Here is a 27781-nt window from a genome sequence, read left to right on the forward strand (position 1 = left end):
TGTGACCCCTCACTTACTCCTGCTGTCCTTCACCTCACACGTTTCTCTTCCACCACCCAGCTATCTCCTCTCTCTTCCTTTGGGTCACTTTTTCCCTCAAACTCCCTCCTATCTTTCACGTGCACTTCCTCTTCTTTCGTGCCTGCCCCCCCTCTCGCCCCCAGCAGTTACACTTCCCTCACCAATCTCTCTCTTTATCTTACTTTCTCTTATCCTCTCTTCTCATACCCTTTCCTCGCACCCCGCCCCCGTCTCCCTTTCTGCGTCTCGTTCTCTCCCTGCTCTTATCTCGTTTTACCACCCTCTGCCCCCTCCACTACCGCTCCTTTTTCTCTCTCGGGACCCACTCTTTTAACTTCCAGCGGTGTCGGCTCTCCCCCGCCTTCCCCACCCCCACAGAGAAGGTATGTATCACTACCTCACAACATCCCTCTCCCTCACTCTCTCTATCTCACTACCTCTATCTCACTACCTCACTCTCTTATTTCAATACCTCACTCTCTCTGTATCTCACTACCTCACTCTCTCTCTGCTAATGCAATAGGTGTCACATATGCAAAAAAAAAAGCTAATGCCAATAGAAATGACAATGCCATTTATTTACGGATACAAAAATAATAAAAAAATAATGAGCAATACCAATAGCTCTACCTATAATATTGCCGAGACCATTGCATTGTAAATGCTTGTTTTCGTAGGAGAGCGTATGCAATGCTTCCCCGTAAGAAAAAAAACGCTCCCTTCCCTCCCTTTTCCCATCACACTTCCTCCTACCCCTCATCCCCCCCCCCCCGAGGGTAGATGGCAAATCTGAGCAGAGAACCTCATGAAATGGTGAATTTTGTGTGATTTTAACACGAAAAAATTGTCACACACTATAATTCCCCATTAGTATTTCTCAATATAAGTTACATACAGACCAATCCCCTGATTTCATGCCTCAACATTTGAACTTTCTTAATCTGCATAAAAAATTAACATTTGAACTTTTATAGAAATTCCTTTAATGAGAACCCCAAACGACCCCTTACATGGTCGTGAAATTACTAGGTTTTAACTTGTGTCACAGCCCCATCGCTTAAAAATCCATATTGGCCAGTATGCTTGCCAAAAATTGCTGGTGGAGGACTCCATTCACCTCTGCGTGATAAGTGGTTCTAGTTAAAATAATAACATATTGTTTAATGGAAATTCATGGTGTAAAGCTGCCATTTCTTAGCCTTGTAAACAAATATGTTGCTATTATCCAATTTAATGGCATTCCATGTATTCACATGGAATGGATTCAACCTGTTGACCTGCACATGACCCTCAGATGTTATCATTAAATATTTAACCTGCTCGGCCATCTTGCTGGCTCTAAAAGCCTTCCTTAAGCTGCTTCAAAAGCATTCCGTAAGCTGCTTCAAAAGCCTTCCTTAAACTGGGCATTATTAATTCGACCGTCGGCTGAAGTTTACCTGCACTGCGAGTATATCAGTATAACAGAATAGAAAAGGGAGCAGCACACGCTCTGCGAGATGGCACAATAAATATACCTCGCCTGTAGGGACAATATACCTTACACCTTGCCTGTGGAGTACTCCATTGTAAAGGTGTTCCCAAGATGAGGTTGTATCTTGCAGACTGGAATTTTTAACACGTTCACCCAGTTTCAGCTCACGTTAATTATTTGAAGCAAGTGAACATTCCATATTGCTACACTAGGTGGCGGTAAAAGATCATTTTAAAAGACAGATTTGACTGAGGAAAAAAACGACTCCCGCACTAGGACAGATAGGACGCGGCTTTCGAAACGTTGCGCTCGTCCCTGACATCACCTGCTTTCCTGGCAAGTGACCGTGAAGGGCGCCTTTCTTTAAAGGTGAACATAACGGACCTCTCTGCTGCTGTGCCTCATAGCAGATGCCCCTGGACTGCCAGAGTCAACCCGCTCCGGACAAAGACGTGGCAGCATTCATAACATCAATGCACCAATCGGGGGCACTGAGCAGGCTTCCGGTGGCTGGTAGTCGGAGCTGCCGCAAGCAGGACCAGGCCTGGCTGGGGTGTTTTGCATAATTCGGTCATTTCATGAATTGTGGAGGACTTAAGGGAAAACACCAGGATTCAAAGAGATAGTATGTCACTCCCTGAGGTGATTTTACAGTAAATGGGACTTTACCGGGGTCACCTGGGCGCTCGTTCATGGCTCACTGAGGGCACTCCGAGAATGTATATTACATGTGATGTTAAAGATGTTTTGTCACAGTGGCATGTGTCGCGTTCCATAGTCTCAGTTCGTCGCCTCTTGTGCCACATGTTTAGCACACAGGTGTGATTTTAGCACAATGACAAAGGCAGGCTATACCTGCCTAATTTACGCTGCCTCGCCTCTCCCCTCAGCCGCCTGGATTCTACAGTGTAGTATGTTATGCAAACAAATATTTATTCAGTGCTACTGTATGGCTCGTAGAGCTGCCAGTAGGCCCGGGTGAAAGTTTTATAATCCTGTGTAATTTCCAGTACTTCCATTTATGGTTGCTACGAAAAAGTCACAAAAGGACACCATTATGCTGCATTGTGTAATTTCTATTCCATTTGGTTAAAAATTCTACATATGGAACAACATGAACAACAGAACAGCAGCGGTTGTTCTGGCACTTGTGTTTCTTTTCCACTTTTTTTTGTTGCATGAAATGCTTCCTCATATGCAAAATGGACACAAGGATGCATTGAGCCCTAAAATATAGCGCTAACTGACAAATATTCATTTTGCACAATTTCGTATAATTTTTCCAAAACTTTAGGGAATTACACAAAAGTAAAATACATGACTTTCACACACCACGCATTTGCTACCTTCAAGCCCATGAAGGCCTCGGCACAGTTACTGACTCGGAATAGATTGGACCTTATAATTTCATCAAGATGGTTCCCGCTGAGCCCCAAAGACTAACTTCCTCTTCTAGACTCTCAACATCTCATTTTCTATGATAGCTATGTAATGGCACAAGCACTGTGAACTAGCACTGCAAGCACAACTGTGCTCTCAACAATTATTTAACACATTGATAAATATACCAAAAACCTACAGAAAACCCTGAGAGTTGTCCCCATACCTATTTTTAGGTTGGTTTTTTTTTACATGTTTTGTAACCCATTCGAAATAGAAACAGAACTGCTACATGAAAACGGTATGAGGTCCATATTTGTGAAAACTCTCCCCGAGGAGTAAAATTAGGCTTTGGCATTTTTTAAACTAAAAAACATAGAAGTTTGATTTTAAGACCATTGGGGACAACACTGCGGTCTATGCGTTCAAACTGTAGGGGCAAGGGTACATTTTGTAAAGGCCACAGGTATGGAAGCATTTTCAAAACACATAGGCAGGGCTACTGGAAGATGCTACTGTGGTGTTTGCCCCATAATGACGGATTTCCCACATTTCCCACAAAATCCATCATCTGTTGCATAATACGCAGATTTTAATAACAAAAACAGTGTTTCTATCTCAAATGGATCAAAATTTACAATCAAAATGCAGTGACACATGTTGCCACGCAGACTAGTCCCTTTCCAAAGATCGTCTGGTCACCTTTAGATTCCAAATTGCTGTATTTGGGTGTTAAACTGTCACTAATGGGGTGAAATCTTTGCATGGGTGAAGTTCTAATGCCCATGAGGACAGTTCTATGGGAGAGAGATCCAGTGTTAGGTCACATAACTGTAGTTGAGAAAGGGAAAGATGACTAATTTGGAAACATAAGACAGCACTATAGAATAAATGGACCAAATGTATCTAAATGTGGGTGACTTGTTCCTGCCCTTGCGTTCAGCTACCCTCCTTCGTAAAAAATCTCCAAATAGGGGTGGGCGGTGAACTGTACTCCACTCCCAGACTTTTGCTCCTCCGTTCAGCAAATACTCTGTGCTTCGCAGCAGTGCGGAGTTTACTGGCGCGCCATCCTAAATATTCATTTGGTATGCCAATTAGATCGCCAATGTACTGTAAGCATAACAGCAGGAACACGCTAAAAAGAAAACTAGACTGCCAAATATGATACGGGTAGTGAAAGCTGCAATACATGTGCGGTAATCTACATCCAACATGGCCGCACCCACACACCACGCATATAGCACAATGCTCACAAAACGCCGCCCATCGTTTATGGCTCGCTGTGCCTCCATCTCCCTGCTTTGTCACTGGAAAATGCCAAAGAACACTAGCTTCAGGGGTGCCAACATGTCAGCTTGCCTCTAGCAGGCGACATGCAAGGAATCACCAAAGTCAAAGATCAGTCACTGAAGCAGACTGACCCTCATTACTCCTGCAGCTAGCCAACGAAGCCAGGAGTGCTCATGCCCTCACCCGCTGCCTATTACTGCTCACTGTGGCACCACAGTAAGCCCACTTAGAGCCTTAAGTCAGTTCAACAGCCCTAGGAGTAGCCTGGTCGCCACGCTGCAGCCTGTACACAGTTTGTAGTGGTGTCACTGGCGAGTCGGTGACCATTAGTTGCTAGTTTACAGTTTAACTTGTATAGCTATAAACTGACTGGTTTCGCACCCCTCAGAAAACTCATTGCTAACTTGTTTGACATGTCAATGGTATTTCGATGGTTATCTTCACTTTTCTGCATGCATTGATACCGTGCTCATTTCTGCACATGCATGTGCCGTAAACGTGCAATTTTCATGTTTAACGTGCCTTTGCAAAGTTTTTGTTTGCATTTTGAAATAACTGTCATTTTTTTGTGCAATATTTTTCTGTTCAGCTGAACTCCTCTTTTCCGTGCCCTTTTCACCCACTCGTTTGAAAGAAAAATAGCCGTCAGGTCCTCTGTCCCTTGTTGCTAGTGCCAAAGTAAGGCCGACAAACATGCTGGGTTGTTGTTTCACAGCCTGAGTGTGCTCTGTCTCTTCGGCCGATGTGTCAAACTCCAGAGCAGGTGAGACTGTGCGGGTGTTGTAACTTGGCTCCCAGCGTGACAGATAGAGGTGGTCCGTGCAAACAACACTCCGTCACATGTGCTGTGAAGCCCCAGGCGAGGCGTTCTTTTTCCCTCCGCTGCCTTTCATGCAGCTTGGCATGGCCCTCCATCTCAGAGGAGGGCTCCAGCTATACGTACCCCTTGGAAGGGTGCCAACTAGGACCAAGAGAGCAATACCCCACCTGCCAGCGGAACTCCGCGAAATTTGGCGGAGGGCTGCCACGTAATTGCACGGAGTGAAACTTCCCGAGCTCCGCTAGGCCTATCCAAACCAATTAATGAAGAGGTAATACTGGTAGACTAGGGAGGCTGGTGTCTTCTTCAGAAGGTGGGGCTGTCAGTGCGATCCGTTGTACATATGATGCTAGCCCGAAAATGAGCATTGTAAAGTACTGTAGAGCAATGTCTGAATTTCTTTTAATTGAGAAGAAGAATGTTGTTAATAAAGGCTCATTTCATTTGGCGTTTATGGGCCTCAGTTTGGCCTTTGAATGCGTTAATAGGCCAAATCTTTGCTCCATTCTTGCTATTATGGGTTTTGACCAAATATTTTAAACTTTCTGCAACAATTGCACAGTGACCCTAATGCCAAGGTCCACTATAATACTAAGCGTGACTTCAATGAGACTTTTAAATAGGCCAGGGGAGTTAGACAAGTGTGTGTGTTAACCCCAATTGTATTTATTTTATATACATTATTTAAATGTTTTCAGAAGCATGGTACAAGGACGTGCTCCATATAGAAACTCGTTTAATTCTGATTTTACAATACACAGATGATGTTGTTTTACTGGCCAGGACGGCTAATGCTTTTAAAAGAGTTGCTTGATGGCTTAGTATCTAACATGGATGACCCGGACCTTAGCACCAATTTCAGGAATATATTTGTTATGGATACTAATTCAAAATCTGTCACATCTCGAAAATCCTCCATAAAAGTTAATCATTTAGAAACGGTTGAAGACTTCACTTATTTAGGTGTGGTTTTTGATAACACATACTCTAGGAAAGAATTTGTCAAATTAAAATGAAGGTCCTTTGTATGCTCTTTTTTATGTGTATTTTATTTTGCACACAAATTGGGTAAGAAGCGCATCCCGCATATGTGGAGCCTTTAACAATGTCAATGTATTTCCGTTCCCTCTCACAGTGCGTAAGGTTGGGTATATAAAAACCCTGGTCCTTTACAAATTGAAGAAAACTATTTTTGTCAATTGCTTTCGTCTGTCCCGCACAGTTGTCCACAGTTTTCCTGTCAGGAAGAGCTTGGGATTTTGTATCTTTCAGAAAGAGTCCATCTCTTGACTCTCTTGCAGTAGATCACCATGTCATTTAATCGCAGTACTACCCTGAAAAGACTGATCATCAAAGATCTGTTACTAATGGAGGACCATAGCAAACCAAGAAGGTTAACTTATGTTAAGTCACAAATCCCTCAATTGGGAAGACCCAATAACTTTGATAGACAATCTTTTGAGTTGTCTACACCATCTGTAATTCATACATTATGGTCAAGACTACATGTATGACTGAACCTTACTTTTTTAATGTGCATGAAACCTAGGACCGTCGTCTTAGGATGCGGCCCTTTCAATATTATTCATCAGTTCCTGTGGGTAGATGGGCACAAGGCAGTATTTGCCTTTGCCCCTACGACTATGAATCCTTGCATTGCAACTGGCACTTTGTTTTTCTGCAAATTTTGCACGCTCCCTCGCCAGAAATTGCACAATGTAGGCCAGCACTTCTGTATTACAGATGCTTACATCTCCTTTAGCATGCTGTGCTGCTAGTCAATACTTGTCGGCTACTATTAAGATTAAAAAAAGTTTGCATTGTTAAACTCTGATGAAATTAATATTTTATTAACTATATTAATTGCATTCATGCTTTTTTCTAAATAATAAAGATGAATCGAATTGATTTCAGCAGGGTCTGATGCTAGCCTGGAATTGGTGGGGATGAAACTGGGAGACAGGAATGGAGTATTACAGTGGAGCTGTCAGACATACAGGCCTCTAATGAAGAAATGTCCAAGACCTTAAAATTAAAGGGAACATGTGAATTTCAATTACCTGTGAAATATATGAAGCATGTAGCGGGTTTAAATGGACAGAAATTTGTTAAAAATTAGAGCCGCAGTTGGCTTGCAAGGACGGTTGGTGTGACTCCTTCGCTAAAAAGCACAACAGTGTTTCCTACAAAGGGCATGTGGTGAAATTGTGAGCATGATGCCGAATGCAGAGGGGAGAGTCCAGACCTCTAAGAAGTGTTTCCCTATTTGGTGTCTTTGAAAAGTTATATCAAGTGATATCATTCTCACCCTAAAATACAGGGCACCCCTTAGATCTTAGATAGACATGGCACTGATCCTCAATAGGTGGCTTGAGCATATCACCCAAGAACTTTGTTACCTTATTCCACATTCTAAATTAGCTAGAAGAAAACAGACTTTACATAAAAGTGGGAATACACCACTAAGTCTTAAGTAGATGAATGGAAGACACATGGCCGCAGTCACAAGACCATGAAATGGTGAATACCAAGGATGTGTTTCAAGCAGTCAAAGCCACGCACTGTCCCCTTCAACTGATTTCATCTCCGGTGCTTCCTTGGAGGAGGAACCAATACCATCTACATCTCATGCAATAAGGAACGCTTGCTTTGCAGTACACCAAGCAACTCTCAAGGCAAATTCTTCCTGGAAAGCGGCACAATCGACCTTCTTCAAAGATGGCTCTGTTCCTTTCTTTGTGGCTTTGCAATCAGATAATGGCTGGGAGGCGTTGGTAGACTGAGCATCTGCTACCTCTATATTGGAGCTCAATTTGAAGAGACCACTGTTTGCCTTCTGACCTGGGGCTCAAAATGGCTTCCACCTAGGAGTATAGCTGCCTCTGTTTAAAGCCGCCCTACAGATCCTGCTGTGTGATGGTGTAGCAGAAGGGATACTGTCCCGAGGAAGATCTCTGTCTTTAGAAGCCTTTGGGAAGAGTTGATGCGACACCTGAAGCAGGAGGTCAGCTGGAAAACAGACTAGTCTTTCGTAGTCATGTTGATAACAGCCTATCGTAAGAAGAGAAGAGAGCTGTTGGAACTCAGGGTGAAAGGATGAGGTCACAAAGACTGTTTGCAAACAGTTATATGGGAGAGCACCATTAAAAGGTCTTCATACCTGTTAAGGCTAAGCCTCTTTGAATTATAACCATCCTTTTGAATGGTTGGCTTATGAATGGACACAACAATAATTCTAAGATTGTGTATTTGTAGTACAAATTGCCAAACCCAATCAGCTTCTTCACCAGAAAGGCATAAGATACGAACACAGATGAGCAGGGAAGCTCTGCAGATGAAAACGGTCACTGCTCTCAATTATTTTTCTAGCTAATTTGTTTTTTTATAGACATATTCATAAGTGTCGGTGGTGCATCCATTGTTTATCGGTTCTGGTATTAGCTATGGCCTTTTGATTTACTAAAACTACCTGTATAATATACTTCTAGGGGGGTTCAGGGTAGTTCCCGTCAGTGCCAGGGACTACAATGACAAGGTCTGCTTTTTAAAGAAAACTGGCAGAATTCTATTTTTTCTTTTTTAAAGATTATTATATTTAAAAGCAATAACAGACATGGTGGTCTTCTGACTTCAGCAGGACACTATCCCTGTGATGGCAGTGAATCACAGAAGGTTGCAATTTACTATAAACCTCTTTATACTGATGCGGTACGTCGAATTGTGACCCATAGCCATTTGGTATTATGTAAACCGAACTATTAGTAAAGTATTGGTTTGCAAAATATTTTGGATTTGCTCAAAGTTAGTGCACAATCTGTGACCACTATTCGTGCATCCGATGTATGTACTTCTGGCCCATAGAGTAGATTGTTGAATTTCCATGAACATTAAGGATGCCTAAGTGCAGAAAGAAACATCATTATTTGCATGTGGGGTAGTGTTATATTAGGTCGTTTTAACAGACCCTAGAACAATGGTCTTTAAAATGTGGGGCACACATCAGGGGGTATGGAGTCATCTGAACGGGGTGCCAGCTCATGCCATCCCTCTCCCAGTGGCCTGTAAGAGCCGCACAGTGCACTCGCTAGCGGTATGCTTTAGTGAATTTTCAACCTGTTCCTGTTATTGTGTGTGTTTTTGCCTTCGTTTTAAAGGAAGTTGGGCTTGCACCACAAAAGGCTTGGTCTTGAGGTAAAGAAGAGTCCTTATCTATTGTAGGAACAGCATTGAAAACATGGTCAGGGAGCGAAACTGGGTAGGGAGACTGAGCACTGTTCCAAAAAAAGCACTTCTCAATTTATTTTTTATATGCTTCTAGACTTTTTAGTCTCCTTGGCAGTAAAAACAAAGAATTTATATTTTATGCACCAAAACAAAATATTTGTATCTAACATTGTGTTAATATACTTCTTACTGCCCTGCTGCATGCTTGGTGCTTCTTTGTTTCTAGCTCCTAACATTAGCTCAAAGCGTACATTCTTTGTCTTTTCCTTCGTGCACTCATGAATGAACTATGCAATACTAATAGGCTGAATGCACTCTATAAAAGTGCCAAGTAGCAACTGGTGAAACCGTAATACGATTAAAATTGAGCTGATTCAGTTTCATATTGGTTTTAGAAGTATGACCTTTCTCTCTGTGGGAGCCTGTCCAAATCCTTAATCCTTCATTAAGAGAAAGCTTGCTTCCATTTTCGATTCCCAGCTATCACAAACTCATCAGCTGCTGTGGTATTAATATCTGTTTTTACCATATGACCCTGTTATTACACATTCTGGATTTTAACTTCATATTGCCTAATATTGCTTAGTGCAACCTTGATTATTTACAATATTTTTATATGTGATTCGTGTCAAGCTCTCCGGCAACTTCTTCCCTGATTCACAGAAGTGGCAATATATGACTGAAAGTAGGGGTTAATCAGGTACATCAGCGATGGAGCACTGTATATGGCTTTCAAGGAGAAGATGAAATAGGGCTTTTTAAAAGGGGCTTGTGGTGAATATCAAGAGGGCATACAACATGGGGTTTTAGGACAGGATGGGATCTTTTAAGCAACAGGAGATAGACTGAACTTTCTAAATGGGAATGGATGAAGCTAAAACCAGAAGGGCAACTGGAGCCGACATTTTAGAAGATTGATTAATTAGGAATGTGATTTCTAAAGGGGTACACAATCTGTTTTGAAGGATACCTGGATAGGTTTTTAAACAGGTTACATTAAGGTTAAGAGAGCCTATTCATTTTCTTTGGAATAAAAGGAATGGTACACTTGAACATATTGGTGACCCACTGCCCTAAATATTACATTGAGCAGCAAGATTGCTTCAGAAAGGATGGTTAGAATGTGCAGAGCTCTCGAGTGTCCTTCATTTAGAGTATCTGACCTTCATTTTAAGGTCTCGCTGAGTCAGCGCATGCGCTGCTCTGCGAGACATTTAGTGTGTGGGTTTCCAAAGTGCCACCACAGGCTTTTGGTGGCCTCAAGCTTGCGTGCACGAGAGCGTGCACGCGCGCAGTCGCCATCTGTCTTTCCTCCGTCGCCACGCTTGATCGTGCTCGCGATCACTTTCGCTGCCGCGCGGCCAATGCTTGTTGCATTTGCTAATGAAAAAGTCACATTAGGTAAATTGCTTTTAATGAAATATTAGCATCCAGCAGTGACTGCTGTAGAAGAGGGGAAGCCTGTCCTTGGGCGCAGACAGAGTCCCTCGTCCTCTCGGCAGTCAGCTCTCACCCAACCCAGAATGTTGACTTGCTGGAAGGCAACAGTGACAGCGGCGAATGAGGTGGTTTAGTAAAGACGGATGCTCAAATCTGTAGGATTTTGAATATGAGTTTCTATTACGTCGGGGGCACGGCTGACTTTTTTTTAACAAACCATGGGTGTATCTCAATGAAAGCGCAAATGCTTCCAGATGTGTATTAGAGAAGACCGGAGAGAACCAGGGACATAGAAATAATAGTTTGTCATCACCACAGTGACTTCTCTTCACTGTCTCCAGAAGTCTCTCCCGATAATGGGGCTCAGCTACATCAAACCGTGGACTGGAAGCACTCAATCCAAGAAAGGTAAGTTGCTTGCAAGTGGTGCTCAGTAACAGCAAACCTAGGCATTACTCAAGAATTGTGAAGAACAAACACCTTTCCGTGGTGGGAAGAGGTTGTGGACTACATAAAGTAAGACTTCACGTGCACTCAGTGCATTGTGGGGCTTAGTTGTTGAGTGATGTTGCTTTCCCTGGTGGCCGTGGTGATGACGGGCCTTGCTAGTCTGCCCTAGGTTTTATTTGTGTATCAACAGCATCTCTTTAGACCCTACCCAGTGCTACAGCGATTACTGTGGAAATGGAACAAATAACCTACATTTGAAGGAGGCATCATTTTAAAGATGTTAATATCATATTCATAAGCATTTATCGTGGACAGCGCTGCCCTGGCCCTCCACTGGCCTGACCCATGTTATCCAAACAAGGTGTCCTCCATTCCATTGTAGAGCGATTCACATCACGCACATTGCCTGATTGGCTGTAAGATGACAAATGCATTTTGAAGCTGGTAATTATTTTACTAGCAACGCAAAGTTGCTTCACTATTAAAAGGTGGAGCAGCCTGATACGCTGAGGTATATTTGCCTGCAACTTGCGTCCGGGTAAATTTATGAACAGTGCCGACACGCACTTTTTTTTTCAAACAGATTTTATTGGGGTTTTTGCATTTTTGGCGCATCACAGTCAGTCAAGACATTGTTATCCAAATGACCTTTCCCCATTTCTTTCATCATTACAAACATAGTGTCGGCATGCACCCATGCTCATTTGTAAACTATAGGACTTTTTCTCATCTGGACCATGAAACATGTGCAACACACAAAATATTAGTAGGCGTAGTTTTACAGCCGAGGAAATTCAGAGGTGTACTAAAAGGACGTTTAAGAATACACACGGTTGAACATGTTAGTAACTGCTCAAACTTGTAAAAGAGGCTACATTTGTGCAAATGCAAGTTAGGTAATTTTGAACATCTGCAAAAGACCTTTAAAAGCCCCCATTCCTGGTCAATATCTCAGCGTGACATCTGAAAAATATGTAAGAGGTCTCTGTAGGCAAAGGTCTGCGTAACATAGGTAAGCCATCCTTTAGGTATTGTAATAGTGGGTAACATTCACCAGGCAAAAGCTATTCACTGCGCCGTTCGTGGCATGCCAATGGTGTGTTGCAGGTCAACAAATTGGTATTTTAGGTATCAAATATTGTAGTCGACATTGAAACTCAGTGACACGTTCTTTGCATCACATATATGTTCACGGAAAATATTTTTTGATTCATATTAAGATCGTGTGCAGTAGCAAGGGGAAGACAAGGTCAGAAGCGTTGAAGGTGGCAGGGCATAGACTTTGTATAACCCAACAATTCTGCCATTCTTACCCAGTCTTGGTTCAGTGCATGCCCTGCTAGGGATCTTTTGATAAAGGTAGTGTTATGTACACTGCTCAGTGGCAATAGACCCCGCAGCCCCCGCAGAGCGGAGGTGCCCATAGTTCCAGGGGTCCCCTCCAGCACTGTGAACAGGTGGGCCTGAGAGCTCCTGACTGGGTACGGAGTGTGGGGGACCCCTCCATGTACTTTGCAGGGGGCACCCTCAAGTTTTGTTGTGTCACTGACACCGCTTAGAAAAGGCTGAAGTTAAAAGTGAGGGTATGGAGGAATATAATGGGCGCCATATTTGATTTTGCCCAGGACGCTAATTGAGCAAAGGACAACCCTACATCCATATATAGAGCACAACAACTGGTGCATACCTAAAACCAGCCAGGACTATTGGTTTTGTGAATGACTTTGTTTTACATAATATTAAAAAGTTTTAATTATCAGACTGTGAATAAAAACATTACTGAGGCCTGTGGAAGGTTTCTTCAGGGTGTCTCAATCACACCCATTATGTTCACTCAATGTTAGATATGTGCGCCCTTTTTTCCACAACATTTCCTCCCTCCATAAGTTACACCTCATGTCTTTCTTCTTAAGCACCCTTTTTCTCTCTCTCTCCTTCATCTACTTCCACGCATCTCCTAATTCACCACCCCAAACACAAAACACACCCACTCACCTGTAAGCACTGCATTTTCTTTTACATTTGCTTGTCAATATTTCAACAGCTGTGTTCCCCCTTCACACACATTTGCACAGAATTAAAATTGCAACTAGAATACGTGATCATTGAGTAGTGCTCTCTGCAGAGAGGCCTAGGATTGGATGATCATCTATTCTGAACACCTTTTTGACCCAGTGACTCGTTTGGCATTGTGAGGAACTCCCACTGCACCTGTCTCAACTCCAGAGCTCTCAATTGTGGCCCGTTAGTAACTCCTGGATGCACTATACAAGAGTAATATGTCACACGAAAAAAATACACAAACACAACATCCTCGAACTAGGAAACACTGTTAGGGAATGCAAGATTAAAATCAAGATTAAGTGAAACATATGAAAAATAAATAGGAATTCGATCTCTGATATGAACTACTTTCAAGTTTTTCACATTCATTATTCAGAAATCGCACAGTGTTGTCCTGGTAAGGTACAGGGTATGACTATAGGGTCTGACAGGGAACCATTTCAATATACGTTGTTAACTCTTACTGGTCTGAGATCCAGACGGACCCGGCCCACTTACACTTGCCAGTCAGAGTCGCAGGATGTTGAGCGTTGACGCAGAGAGTTGAGCCTGGTTCACTAGTTCTAAAGTTGGTAGCTCTGACCGACAGGCATATCCTCACTTACCAACTGGGAAATGCTGCAGGTCCGGTGCAGTGGTCTCTAGCAGTGCCTTGTTAAATCGCTTGTTTAAGTGCTGATGCACTGAAATGTGTGTAACGCTGATAGGCAGACGCTGATCCTCTCTTTTTTTACAGATTCATGGGGCTCAGTGCAGTTTGTAGTCTGAACTGAGTGTTGCCGCCGCAGCCGCCAGTCAAGGACAGCCAAAGGCTGGTCCGAACCTTGAAAGACTGACTCTGTGCTCACCTACACACCTGTTCATCTGTAACCCCCAACACACATGGCAGGAGGGCAGGGAAAATGTTGCTTACTTCCCAAGCATATGGCACCTGCAATGTATTGCCCAGGGGGAAAGGGGCAGGCTGCTGCAGTGTTGGGGCAGGAGAAAGGCAGAACTTTCAAAACACTGTGCGGTTGCATGGGGACCGGATGAGGTACCACTATCATTTCAGCAGGCACGGCAAAGAAAAACAAAAAGCTGCCATCCGCCACCTCAGAGCAAATCAGACGCACTGCTTGCACAGATGGCAGAGGCCACAACAGTTAAGGTATGGACCACAGGATCAATATCAGAGCGCTGTATTTGTTTATGCCACAGGCTGAGATAGACCACCTGGTACGCAGCTCCTTTTAGCTACAGAGTTGTCTGTGAGCTGTAGTTTGATTGTCAGCACAGTGCACTTATGGACAGTATGCTTGCTGATTAAATGGAAGTCCAGTTAAGCGTGCCTTGTGGGGTGGACCTGGGGTGCTATAATGCGCGTCTAACACATTTTAGTGCGGTGCTGTGGACACCACACTAAAACGCGTTAGTCTAGCACCTGATGTGTGGTACTTGGCAAGACTGTGTCCTAAAACTTCATTTACAATTCCAGCATTCATCAGATGAGCAAGACATTTTGTTCCATGTCTACATGATACAAAGATAATATAAAGCTGTGGTACTCAAAATGCGTCCCTCCTGACCTTCACATGCGGCCCCCAGCTTGGTTATGTATACGGTAAGAAAAATGCTTATAACACTTTTTTACTATAACTTTTCAACACGCTGCACAACAGCCACACTGCCCTGCAGAATATCTTAAAGACATTGGCAAAGCCAATAGCTCTGGCTAAACACTTATAAAGTCCCAAAAGCAAGACCTATTGGCTATGCCAATGCTTGTTTGTCACATCGTCGGCTCTTGATGAAGACTCTCTTATTCAAATGGACAGCTATCACGATTGAACTGGGGAAAAATCTTTTAAAAGACTGCAACAATGAGGAGAATCCTTTGGGGGGGCAGTCAAAGCCACAGCAGGATGGGCGGGGAGCAGCAGAGGAGCTTACAGGCAAATTTAAATTACAAAGTTTAAAAAATCTGGACTGAAAAAAAAAGGCCTGACATGGAGCAGTGGGAGAAGCAACAGATGAGCGGGAATGCAACTTGGAAAACTCGGACGGGTATATGAAGGAGGAGAGAAGAGAAACCACATGCACTCCCATGATGCACTGAAATAAAAATAAATAAATAAATGGTTTTATGAATGTAAGAAAAAATAGTTTTCTGAATGTAAGCCGTGGAAGAATACTAGTCCAACCAAAAGGATGGTAAAAAAGCTAAGCTCAAAGAAGGAACAAGGATGGTAACAAAGCTAAACTCGGGGAAGGAAAAAACACACGAAGGGGAAGAAAAGCCAAAGTATAAGAAGAAAACAAATGAGAAAGAGAAGAAACCAACCAATGGTGAACAGTGGGCTGACCCAAAACCTGCTGTAAGTAATGGTTCTGTCCACAATAGATATTTAGCAACGCAAGCTAAAATCTGTCTAAAGGTGAGACCGAAAAAGAGAGAGAAATAATACATGAGTAGGGTGCAATCCAAGCATTACGTTCTTGGAATAATTGCATTGGTGCATTTTCTATTCTCGCCACACGGTGACAGGAGGTCACTACAAATTGGGACCAACGAGTCTAGCTCAATAGGAAAAAAAAACTATAGAAAAAGACAACATAAAAAAACGCATTGGCGCAGAAAGAACTCGTACATATTTGCAGAGAAAACAAGACATGAGAAGGCAGGGATGAATGAACACAAAGACCTCATGCACAGACTAGCACAGAGAGTAGCCATGTAGGTAGGCTGCGGCTGGGAAAGAAAGTGCACAGAGAGAGAGGCGCTGACAGACACATGCCGAAGCTGCAAGCACACAACAGAGACGGACAGAGAAAGATCTGTTGCACACAGGGGGGCCCTCAAGCACTTTCTCACAACATAGGGTGCTGGCTCGCGGGAGCGGCAGGAGCTGGTCATGCATCAGCACGTGCGCGGCAGGCACGTGTCTTACACTCACCTCTAGACTGCGGCAGTGACCTCACTTCGTTCACGTCAGGCTCGCTGTCCGGCCGGTGCACCTCCACCATGACGTAGTGCTGGTTGTTGACGGACTGCGGGCTGCCCTTGTCGGGCGGTGGCGGGGGCGCAGGGTGGGATGGGTGAGGCGGCAGAGTAGGTGAAGCCGGCGGTGGGGAGCTAGGGAGGCCATTCACCGCCGAGGGGGCTTCAGGGGCTTCAGCCTTCTGCCGGGTGGGAGACTGTACCCTGGGGAATGGCCCGATGGGCACGTGGGTGATTAAAGCAAGTTTGGCGGCCATCTGCCTTCTAGAGCTGTGGTTGGTTGGGGAGATCGTGGCGTAGATGGCAGTGGGTGACTCTTCGGTAGATGCCCCCACTGAGGAGAAGCCCTTGCTTCCTGTTTCCCGCTCCAGGGGGCTGGTGGGTGGGGTAGGGTTTGGAGGAGCTGTGAAGAAGAGGCCAGATTGGGAGGACTCGGAAGAGGGCCGCTTGGCTTTATCCATGACCATCTCCGTCTGGCGGGCGCTGGAGGACGGATCAGGGTCCATGGGTGGAGGAGGTGGTGGCCGGAAACTGGGAGGGTTTTCATGGAAGTTTGAGACATCATCCTGCAGGGACACAAGAGCACACAGGGAATGGTTAGAGCCTTCAACCGAAATCCAACCCATTACCAATTCAACCACTGTAGTTTCCATCTAATAGATGGAACCTATAAAACGAATCCACTGCCCAAACTAAAGATCGGGTAACCAGCTCTTCACCATAACATAATGAGCCTAACCCAACATTCTGACCCATCACCGAAATAACTCGAAGGCAATTAAACATGTGACAATTCAGACCCCACACCACAAAATAGATCACTAACCCTTAGCTGTACTGAATGCTAACATTCACAAACCAGAATCCTATCTACACAAGTTAACCCACTTAGCCCAGAATTCAAACTTTCATATTCCAAAATCCTCAATCTAACCAACAGTCTAGAGCCATAACAAGCTGCCCAAAATCTTATCCTGCATATTATCCACGGCCACTACACATGACTCAAAGCCCTGAAAGAACACACTACAAGACATAATTTGTGCTGCCCAGAATTATACCCATACCACAGAATCTTAGCTCACAGCCCAAACACACAAATCAGAATAAACAATTTACAGCCAACAAATATGACACCAACGCACAGCCCAGAATCCCCTAGCAAACACCCTGTAATCCTAATCAACGGCCCAGAAACATAATCCAGAAAAATACTTTAACAGCACAAGTATAAAACCCAACAGCCTGAAACATAATCCCACATCCCCAGAAATATAATCCCACAAAGAAAAAAATCTATGCATCCCAGGATCCTAACCCACCAACCCAGGACTATAAAATCACAATCCCGAAACCTAAGGAGCACAGAGACAATCCAGTTTTACAGCACATTAGTTTCACCCCGTAATCCATGATACTAGCTCCCCAAATAGATAATTCTACCCCCCAGAATTAGGATTCCTAACTCTCACAAACTAGAAATCCATCTTCCAAAGCCTAGAATAATATTCTCCACGATACAAAGTCTGTACCCTTAATACAACAATCTCAACCTTCTCTTCCTGGAACAAAATTTGATTTCCCAGTTCAAAATTCTAACTCAGTCTGAGCTGTAATCCTAATCCTGATACTCAGAATCAGAACCCCCGTAGCTCTGAATCCGCATTTCCATAGACCAGAATCCTAACCTTACTACTGAGAATCAGAAACCTGAAGCTCCGAATCTCCAGAGATCAGAATCCTGAACCTACTGGTGGCATTGGAAGCCCCACAAAGCAAACACAAGGAGATGATGGACGGAGCATTGAAACTTTTCAGCCACTCACACCTACTGATAGATCTGGGTTGAATCCATCATCGTTCTTTAGCTCACTTCCCCACCCCAGTTCAGACCCTGCCATATGCAAACCAGTCTTGACCCTGTGCCTCATGTGAACAGTCCAGCCCGAACAGCCAAGCCAAGTCTTCCTTTGACCGGAAACAAGCATCCTGGGACCGGTTTCGGGGTAACATCCCTCATCAGCCAGGCTAGCTTGAATCCAGTGGCAAAGTGAGCAAGGGACCCACGTCTGGGCATACCCTGCCAACTTAGGGCAAACAAACCAAACACAAGATGATGGATGGAGTGCTGAAACTTTTCAGACACTCACCCCAGTAACAGATCTGGGTTGAATCCATCATCATTCTTTAGCTCACTTCACCACCCCAGTTTAGACCCAGCCATATGCAAATCAGTCTTGACCCTGTGCCTCATGGGAACAGTTCAGCCCAAACTGCAAAGCCAGGTCCTCCCTGGACCGGAAACAAGCATCCTGGGACTGGTTTTGGGGTAACACCCCTCATCAGCCAGGCTAGCTTGAATCCAGTGGCAAAGTGATCAAGGGACCCACGTCTGGGCTACCACAAGGAGATGATGGATGGAGCGCTGAAACATTTCAGATGTCACCCCCAGTCACAGATCTGGGTTGAATCCATGCCACTCCAGTATTGGGGTGAATGTATGACATTGTTCTGCATTCTGTCCATCATTGTTCTTTTTGCATTTGTCACCCCGAGTGGGACGGGTATGCCCAGACATGGGTCCCGTGCTCTCCATGCCACTGGAGTCAAGCTATCCTCGCTGATGGGTGAAACCCCGAAACCGGTCCTAGGATGCTTGTTTCCAGTCCAGGGAGGACCTGGCCTGGCAGTTCGGGCTGGACTGTTCCCATAGGAAGAAGGGTCAAGACTGATTTGCATATGGTTGGGTTCAAACTGGAATGGCATAGGGAGCAAAACAACGATGGATTTAGGCCCAGATCTTTGTAATGAGGTGAACGTATGACATTGTTCTGCATTCTGTCCATTAGTGGTTCTTTTTGCATTAGAAGCCCCACAGCTCAAAATCCTAGTCCTATTGAACTGTTCAGAGCACAGTATCCTAACTTTACATTCCATTATCAGCACCCATATAATACATGTGGTCAGTAGGCTGGAGAAGTGGCGGGAATTACCTCTGGCATAGACCCCAGGGGCACGAAGAGAACACTAGCAAGCGTTCTAGTCATCAGCCAGAACATGCCCCTTGAGTTCATCGAGGTCGTTAATAGGAGGGCTGAGATTGAGTCAGGTGTGTGAGGCAACAGAATGGAGGAGGAAGCCACACTGGAGGAAGGACAGTGACTTATGATCGTGGAGGACGGAGGAGAGCGATGGGATACCAGTGAGAGGAAGGTCGATTCGAAGGATGATAGCAGGACCTGTCCATCGGAGGAGGTGCGGATCACGGTGTGGGGTGTTCCAGGAAGGAAGGGCAGCGGTCCTGAAGTAGCTTAAGAGCCCACTGGGAGGAGAGGACGGCGTGCATCATACCCTGGGGAAAGGTGATACAGACGAGGTCGCTGCGGCTCTAATCCAGAGTCGCGGCCTAAGGCAAATGACTCAGAGGGGTGCACGCAGTGTTTGGTGGGTGGTGGCACATGGGTACTTGGTTGGGGTATAACGAGTGAGGCGGGGAGCACCAAGGAGCTTCCCAAGTGTAGCAGGTATGGTTTATCATGAAAAGTGGGGAACACTCAGATGAACACCTTTTTCCGTGCACACGGGTGGTAAGAAGGCATGAGTGCTATTGCATGGTGAGAACGGCAACGGTGGCCATATAACCAGGTCAGGAAGGGCTCAGTTTGTTCCGACTACTAAACAACAGTGAACTTGACCACAACCCTAATTATTGGCTGGTAAGCCTCGCACATTGTGGTTCACCAAGGTGTTGGTGTAAAGATCCCAGCATATTGTTTAGCCAGTTATCTAAGACCTCTTTTCTTTCTGTATTTTCTAGAGGTTTGACAACTACCCAGTTGTGGAGAAACACGTCAAATGAAGAGGGCTGAAGGAAAACGCGAGCCGGTTAAGGTACTCCATACAGAATGTCATTGAAGCACTATCCTGCCTGTCTCTCATACTGCAAATAAATCCTTATATACTTACCTATACTGGTTTGGGTCATACTTCACTTGCGGTTACAGTGGCGTCAGAAGTCGGATAGCATTCTGTTCCCTAAATGGAAGGTGGAGATGGCTCAACCAGCGACCATGGATGACATGATCAATCAGCTGGCGGAGGGCAGAGCCACCTACAACTTGTTGTAGAGCAGCAAACCAAGGCCACCCAAACAGACAGAAAAAAACTACACACAGCCATAACTTTCCAGGCCTCAGTCATAGCGGAAGGGAGGACGGTGGCAGAGTCTCCCCGACCCGCTTTACTACCTGCTGTAATTGGAACAGCGCTCTGCGCTCCCCACTAGCCGGTACCTGTTGGTGTATGCTTGCACTGTTTAGCTTTTAACTTGTTATTGCGATATTTTTAAAACACTTTGGCCATACTTACTGCGTTCTGACTCCTTGAGGGCTTGTGCTCGATTCTTCCCCTGCCCCGCCCCGGTCCGACACGGCAACCAGTGCCGATTGAGCGGAGGGCGGGACAGGAAGAGCCAGTGACCCCACCCACACTTTCGCGCTGTCAGCGCTCTAGCGGTCTGCATCAGGCAGGGCATTTAAGGCGGCGAGGAGCAGCGGGAGCTTGCGGAAGGGAGGACGGTGGCAGAGTCTCCCCGACCCGCTTTACTACCTGCTGTAATTGGAACAGCGCTCTGCGCTCCCCACTAGCCGGTACCTGTTGGTGTATGCTTGCACTGTCTAGCTTTTAACTTGTTATTGCGATATTTTTAAAACACTTTGGCCATACTTACTGCGTTCTGACTCCTTGAGGGCTTGTGCTCGATTCTTCCCCTGCCCCGCCCCGGTCCGACACGGCAACCAGTGCCGATTGAGCGGAGGGCGGGACAGGAAGAGCCAGTGACCCCACCCACACTTTCGCGCTGTCAGCGCTCTAGCGGTCTGCATCAGGCAGGGCATTTAAGGCGGCGAGGAGCAGCGGGAGCTTGCGGAAGGGAGGACGGTGGCAGAGTCTCCCCGACCCGCTTTACTACCTGCTGTAATTGGAACAGCGCTCTGCGCTCCCCACTAGCCGGTACCTGTTGGTGTATGCTTGCACTGTCTAGCTTTTAACTTGTTATTGCGATATTTTTAAAACACTTTGGCCATACTTACTGCGTTCTGACTCCTTGAGGGCTTGTGCTCGATTCTTCCCCTGCCCCGCCCCGGTCCGACACGGCAACCAGTGCCGATTGAGCGGAGGGCGGGACAGGAAGAGCCAGTGACCCCACCCACACTTTCGCGCTGTCAGCGCTCTAGCGGTCTGCATCAGGCAGGGCATTTAAGGCGGCGAGGAGCAGCGGGAGCTTGCGGAAGGGAGGACGGTGGCAGAGTCTCCCCGACCCGCTTTACTACCTGCTGTAATTGGAACAGCGCTCTGCGCTCCCCACTAGCCGGTACCTGTTGGTGTATGCTTGCACTGTCTAGCTTTTAACTTGTTATTGCGATATTTTTAAAACACTTTGGCCATACTTACTGCGTTCTGACTCCTTGAGGGCTTGTGCTCGATTCTTCCCCTGCCCCGCCCCGGTCCGACACGGCAACCAGTGCCGATTGAGCGGAGGGCGGGACAGGAAGAGCCAGTGACCCCACCCACACTTTCGCGCTGTCAGCGCTCTAGCGGTCTGCATTAGGCAGGGCATTTAAGCCCTCTCGTCGCCCAAGCGCGCAGCGATTGCGCGCAGGGGGCGCCTTAGTCGCGCCTGAGACGAGCCAGAGAGGAGCCCGTCTGTGCCCGTCCGTGACCGCACGGGGCCAGGGGCCATGACCCCTGCTATCGAGGCTCTTTACGCTGGCGGTTCCAACAGACTTAGGTACTCTTCCAATGACCTTCGTAAATTGTGGGACCCTCCGCTGAAAGGTTGCGCTCAGAACCCTGATTTTCGTCCAGAGGGCCCTTTCTCATGTAGGCACTGCCACTATCAGTCATACACATGCCCCCCCCTTTCAGGCACATTGACCCCTGGTGACTTGTGTTCCTGGTCTCCTAAGGGCAACAGCATATTATGTAATATAAGATCCCTCCCGAAGCATCACTCGGAGGTTTGGGACTTAATTCACTCGGCTCGCCCTGATTTCTGCTTTTGCACAGAGACCTGGCTCAAACCCCATCTGGTCCCTGCCATTACCCTGGGGATCCCCATGGGGTACAAGATTCTTAGGCTTGACCGCCCTGTCAAAACTGGCGGCGGGGTTGCAGTAATCTATAAGGACACTCTTACTGTTACCTTCCTCGACCAATGCTGTACTAAGGACATTGAAGTCCTTGTTTTCAGAATAGGTTCCTTGTCACAAACTTGCTGGAAGGGAGCACTGGTGTACCGTCCCCCTGGCCCTTGTGGGGAGGCTTCGACTCTCCTTCTGGAGACATTGGCTCCTTATATTACTATAGGAACTAATTTTGTACTCCTTGGAGACTTCAATGTCCACAGCGAAGTGGCTGATAATGCAGATGCACGCAACTTGCTGGCTGATCTATCTACCCTTGGTCTTAAACAGTGCAACCAAGGTCCGACTCATCGGGCCGGTCATACCCTCGACCTAATCATGTCCAATTCGCACCTCCTGTCGTGTTATCCTCCTACGCAGGTGGAATGGACTGATCATTTTGTAATTAATTTTTCCCTCCCCGCTCTTTTTACAGAACGCCCCCTACTTGCTCCTCTTCCGTTATGGCGCAGGCAGTGGTATAAAATGTCTGCTGACACTTTTAGAGCTACTTTTGTACCTCCCGATTTTCTCCCTTCTGACTCCACCAGTTCGGCTTTGTCCAAATACAACGAGGCCTTGATCACGGCTGTCAATCTAATTGCTCCTTTAAGGCGCTGTAATCGGCGCTCTGACCGCAGGCAGGAACCATGGTATTCGGACCTACTGCGTGAGGAGAAAAAGGCCTGCAGGAAGTTGGAGAAAGCCTGGAGAACCTCACGCAGTATGACCGATAAAGAACGCTATAGCTCAGCGATGAGACTTTACCACAAAAACATCAGAGCTGCCCGTAAATCCTACATTGTCTCCCAACTGTCTGAGGCTGGCAATGATCCTAAACTACTTTACCAGGTTCTCTGCACATTTACCAAGCCCGTCGCCTGTGACAGTCCTGAAATGCTGACCCAAAAACTGTGTGAGGATACCGCTGAGTTTTTTGCAAATAAAATCGATTCCATCTATCATAACATCTCCCAAATTAGTCCACCAATTGAGGAGACGGTCCCCTCTTTCAGCCCCCAGCCCGGCACAATCGGTGCTGTCTCCGCTGCGCTGTCTTCTATTCCCGAGATCAGCTTGGACCAAGTCAACTCCCTGATCGGGACTATTAAGTCAGGCAGCCCAGTGGACCCTGTTCCTGCCCGTATCATGCACCACATTGGGAGTGTCCTCAGCCCTTCCATTCAGACGGTGATCAACTGCTCCCTCTCTGAGGGACTGGTCCCCCGGGAGTGGAAGGAGGCCATGGTCAAGCCTATTAGGAAAAACACCTCCATCCCTTGGTCTGACATGACTAATCTGAGGCCTATCTCCCTCTTGCCGTTCATCAGCAAACTGACGGAGAAGCATGTTAATCACCATCTTTCCAGCTTTATTGAGCAGGCCGGCTGTCTGGACCACTCTCAGTCGGGTTTCAGGCCCAGGTACAGCACCGAGACGGCGCTCCTTTCCATCACGGATGCTATACGCCTGTCCTTGGACAGAGGGATGTCAGTGGTGTTGGTGCTGCTGGACTTGTCCGCAGCTTTCGACACCATATCCCACGCAATTCTCCTGACCAGATTAAAGGAGATCGGCATTGAGAAAGCCGCCTTGGCGTGGTTTACCAGCTTTCTCTCTGAACGCACCCAGAAGGTGAATATGGGTTCCTTCAGTTCCCCCTCGGCCAGTATCACCAGAGGAGTCCCACAGGGCTCCTGTCTTAGCCCTACGTTGTTTAACGTATATGTCTCCTCTCTGGCTAACATTGTGAGGTCTTTCGGGTTCATGCCCATCTCCTACGCTGACGATACGCAGCTGCTGTTTACTTTTACAAACTTTACCCCGGAGATAAGACTAGCTTTCTCCAACGGCATGACTGCGATCGCCAGCTGGATGGCCCGGAACTTTCTCCAGTGTAATGTGGGAAAGTCAGAGATCATGCTATTCGGAGGGGCTAAAATCCTGTGGACCCCTGACTGGTGGCCCTCCAGTCTGGGTCAGGCCCCACTCCCTAAACAGGTGGTGAAAAACCTGGGGGTCCGTCTTGATCATGATCTCACCTTTGCTCATCATGCCAACATCACGGCAGGTTCCTGCTTTCACATTATTAGCCTCCTTCGGAAGGTGTTCCCCCTTCTACCAGACCACACCAGAAAGACCTTGGTCCAGGCCCTCGTTTTGAGCCGCCTGGACTATTGCAACGGCCTATTCTTAGCAGCCAACGAAGGAGTGCTTAACAGACTTCAGGTGGTTCAAAACACTGCGGCCCGCCTGGTAACCAGTGCCCCCCCTAGAACCCCATCCTTGCCCCTCCTCAAGGCCCTCCATTGGCTCCCCATCCGGAAAAGGGTGGAATTCAAGATTTGCTGTGTGGTGCACAAGGGTCTTCACAACCTCGGTCCACCTCACCTTGCGGAGAAATTTGTATACCACCGCCCTTCCCGCACTCTAAGGTCCAGCAATCAGCTGCTACTTCAGGTTCCTAGGCACAACAAGACCAGACAGGGGGGTCGCTCCCTTTCCATCAGGGGCCCTCGTCTGTGGAACAATCTTCCTCTTTCTCTCAGAGATTGCTCTAGCCACCTGGCCTTTAGGAAACTCCTTAAAACCACTCTGTTCTAGTTGGAGCGCTGCCCTGACTGTTCCTTACAGCTCCGCGCGGAGATACACCTTCGGGTGTGATGCCGGCGCGTTACAAACCCATAAATAAATAAATAAATAAATAAATAAATAGCAAACAACCAACAGGTTCAGGATACAACTATTTAGAGGCTGACTGATACCACTGCTAGTACCAAGGTACACCCAAACTTTCCCAGTTCAGTGCTCCAAAAGTAGGAGAGTGGACAGAGTACGTGTGGAACAGTTTCTGGAAGCACTTCCAGTTCCCACCCGAACCTTAATGAGACAACAGCCCAACATAACTGTCCGAATAGTCTAAGATCTGGCCTGCACTTTCTGCAGGTCACCCGATTTTAGGGTTAGTCAGGCCTGGATAGCACCCACCATAAACCACAACTGGAGAAATCCCTCCCCTAAGGTCGTCCAGAGAGCACCCCCCAGGAAGCTGATATGTACCCCATCCTCTAGGGAGGGAGGGAGTCCAGACACGGACCGCAGTGTTTCCAATGTGCAAAGTGGCACCACATAGCACACAATTGCCCACATAAAACACCCGGCAGAGCCCATGGAGGTGGGGTATTCCAGGGGAAGGGTTCTGTGGGCCGGTGGTAACCAGAAAATGATTCATGTCAATGGTAAGCAGACAGTGGTCCTGATAGACTCAGGATGTTGACATTCTGTTGTAAGTAAGGAAAAGGTAAAATCCCAACAGTGGTGGAACTTGTGAAACAGTAGTGATTACATGTATACACAGGGAAAGTAAACCACATCCAGTGGCAGAAGTATCCATAAACTGGAGAGGACACCCAGAGACTGTGACAGTGGGTGTGATACCTCAGTTGGTTGAAGAAAGGATTCTGGGAATTGATTATGAGGATTTTCCCCTCCTGTTCTCATCCAAGTATAGATGGGTCACAGATGGGGAGTAGGTGAGTGAGGCTGCCTTTCAAACTAAATCCCTAGATGGAGGTAAGTGTAAGGAAAAGCTGATCCGTCGGTAAAAGAGTAACCAGATTTGGCTATATGTGTTGGATGGAGAAACTAATGCTCTTCATGTTTCATCAAATGCAGCTGGTGCAGGTGGAGAGCAGCATAGCTTTCGTACAGCCCAGAGGAATGACACCAACCTAGCACAGGCATGAGCATGGTAAGACCACATTTCTGTGTAACAAAGGCCTATTACATAAAAAAGTGTGAAGAAAGCCGGTGAAGTTGCAACACAATTGATCGTTCCTCTTCCCTTCAAGAAACAGGTCCTACATTTGGCCCATAGCCAGGCTGGGGGTGGACACTACGGGAGGGGGAAAAAAAAGGACGAATATCTCCTGAGAAGGTTTTATTTGCCCAGGGTGTTCACAGACATTCACCGGTTCTGTGCTGCCTGTGACAGATTTCAAGTGGTAGATCCTCCCCATACGACAAAAGCCCATTTAAGACCCTTGCCCATCATCGATATTCCCTTTTCGAGGGACGGCATGGACTTAGTTGGTCTATTAGTATCTTCAGTCCAAGGATATTAATATATATATTCATTTTGATGGACAACACCACAATATATCCTGAAGCTATATTCTTATCTAGCATGACGACAGCCTCAGTGGACCAGGCTACTACTGATCTGTTCACGAGGGTGGGTTGTTTGTAAGAACTTCTCACTGACCAAGTGACGCTGTTTATGTCCAAGCTAATGTCACAGGTCTGCACGATAATAGGGATTAAGCAGATGCGGACGTCTGTGTCCTACCCACAGACGATCGGGCTGGTGGAGTGACACAATTACACTATTAAAGCCCTCTTAAAGAAACTGGTATCCGACACAGGGAGTGATTGGGGGAGAGAGCTACCTCTGGTACTATTCGCTATAGGCACACATGCCCAATCCATCACATGGTACAGCCCCTTTGAACTAGTCTTCGGTAGATAGCCCAGAACCCTGTTGGACATGGCAGAAGAGAGGTGGGAAGAAGACGAGGGATTGGGGCTACTGGAATATGCAACCAAACTGAAAGATAAGGTTCACACATTGTGGGAAGATGTCAGACAAAACATGGTGAAAGACCAGGAGAAACAAAAGACAGGGTACGATCACAATAGCAAGGTCAGAAAACTACAGGTGGGGGAGAAAGTGCTGGTGTTATTACCCTCATCAGATAATAAGGTATTGGCAAAGTGGCAGGGACCATATGTAGTGATCTCCCAGGTCACTCCTGTGACCTATAGACTGGCGGTAGCCCACTGTCCAGCAAAAGGGCAGATATACCGCTTCAACCTCCTTAAGAAATGGGAGGAAGACAGCGTTCCGGATAGGGCTGCCCAACCAGCTCTGCTTGTGACAGACTCACAACAGCTGGAGATTTCCTCTAGTCTGGAGGAATCATCCCTGCGGGAGGAGATGGTACAGTTAGGTCCCAGCCTAGCTACCTCACAGAAGGAACAACTCCAGGCCCTCGTGGGTAGATACAGGGATGTGTTTTCATGAAAGCCAGGCTAGACCACAATGGTACAGCACAACATGATCACTAAATGCAACCGGGTGGTCCAGTTGAGACCCTATCGGATTCCCGAAGCCAGCCGCAGGGCGGTGGAAGCCGAGGTCACCAATATGCTGAAAGAAGGGATTATCGAGCCATCCAACAGTGCCACATGCTCACCGGTGGTTCTTGTCCCAAAACCTAATGGAACTATTAGGTTTTGTATTGACTTCCGCCAATGAAATAGCCAATCGAAGTTCGATATTTACTCAATGCCCAGGGTAGATGAACTGATAGAGAATCTGGGTATGTCGGCCTATCCTCACCACTCTCGACCTCACAAAAGGGTATTGGCAAATCCCATTGACCCCCTAATAC

The 27781-nt window shown here is 46.4% G+C and overlaps 1 protein-coding gene across 1 annotated transcript in view; it reads right to left on the bottom strand.

Annotated features, from left to right (window-relative positions):
- WHRN (whirlin) overlaps positions 1-27781 on the bottom strand; it is an 822559-nt gene that overhangs the window by 30225 nt on the left and 764553 nt on the right. The window contains exon 10 of the mRNA XM_085611878.1: positions 16103-16712. Within this exon, the coding sequence (XP_085468004.1) occupies positions 16103-16712 (610 nt within the window). The remainder of the gene's footprint in view (positions 1-16102; positions 16713-27781) is intronic.

Source organism: Triturus cristatus, chromosome 1_2 (assembly GCF_964204655.1).
Source record: "Triturus cristatus chromosome 1_2, aTriCri1.1, whole genome shotgun sequence".
NCBI lineage: Eukaryota > Metazoa > Chordata > Amphibia > Caudata > Salamandridae > Triturus > Triturus cristatus.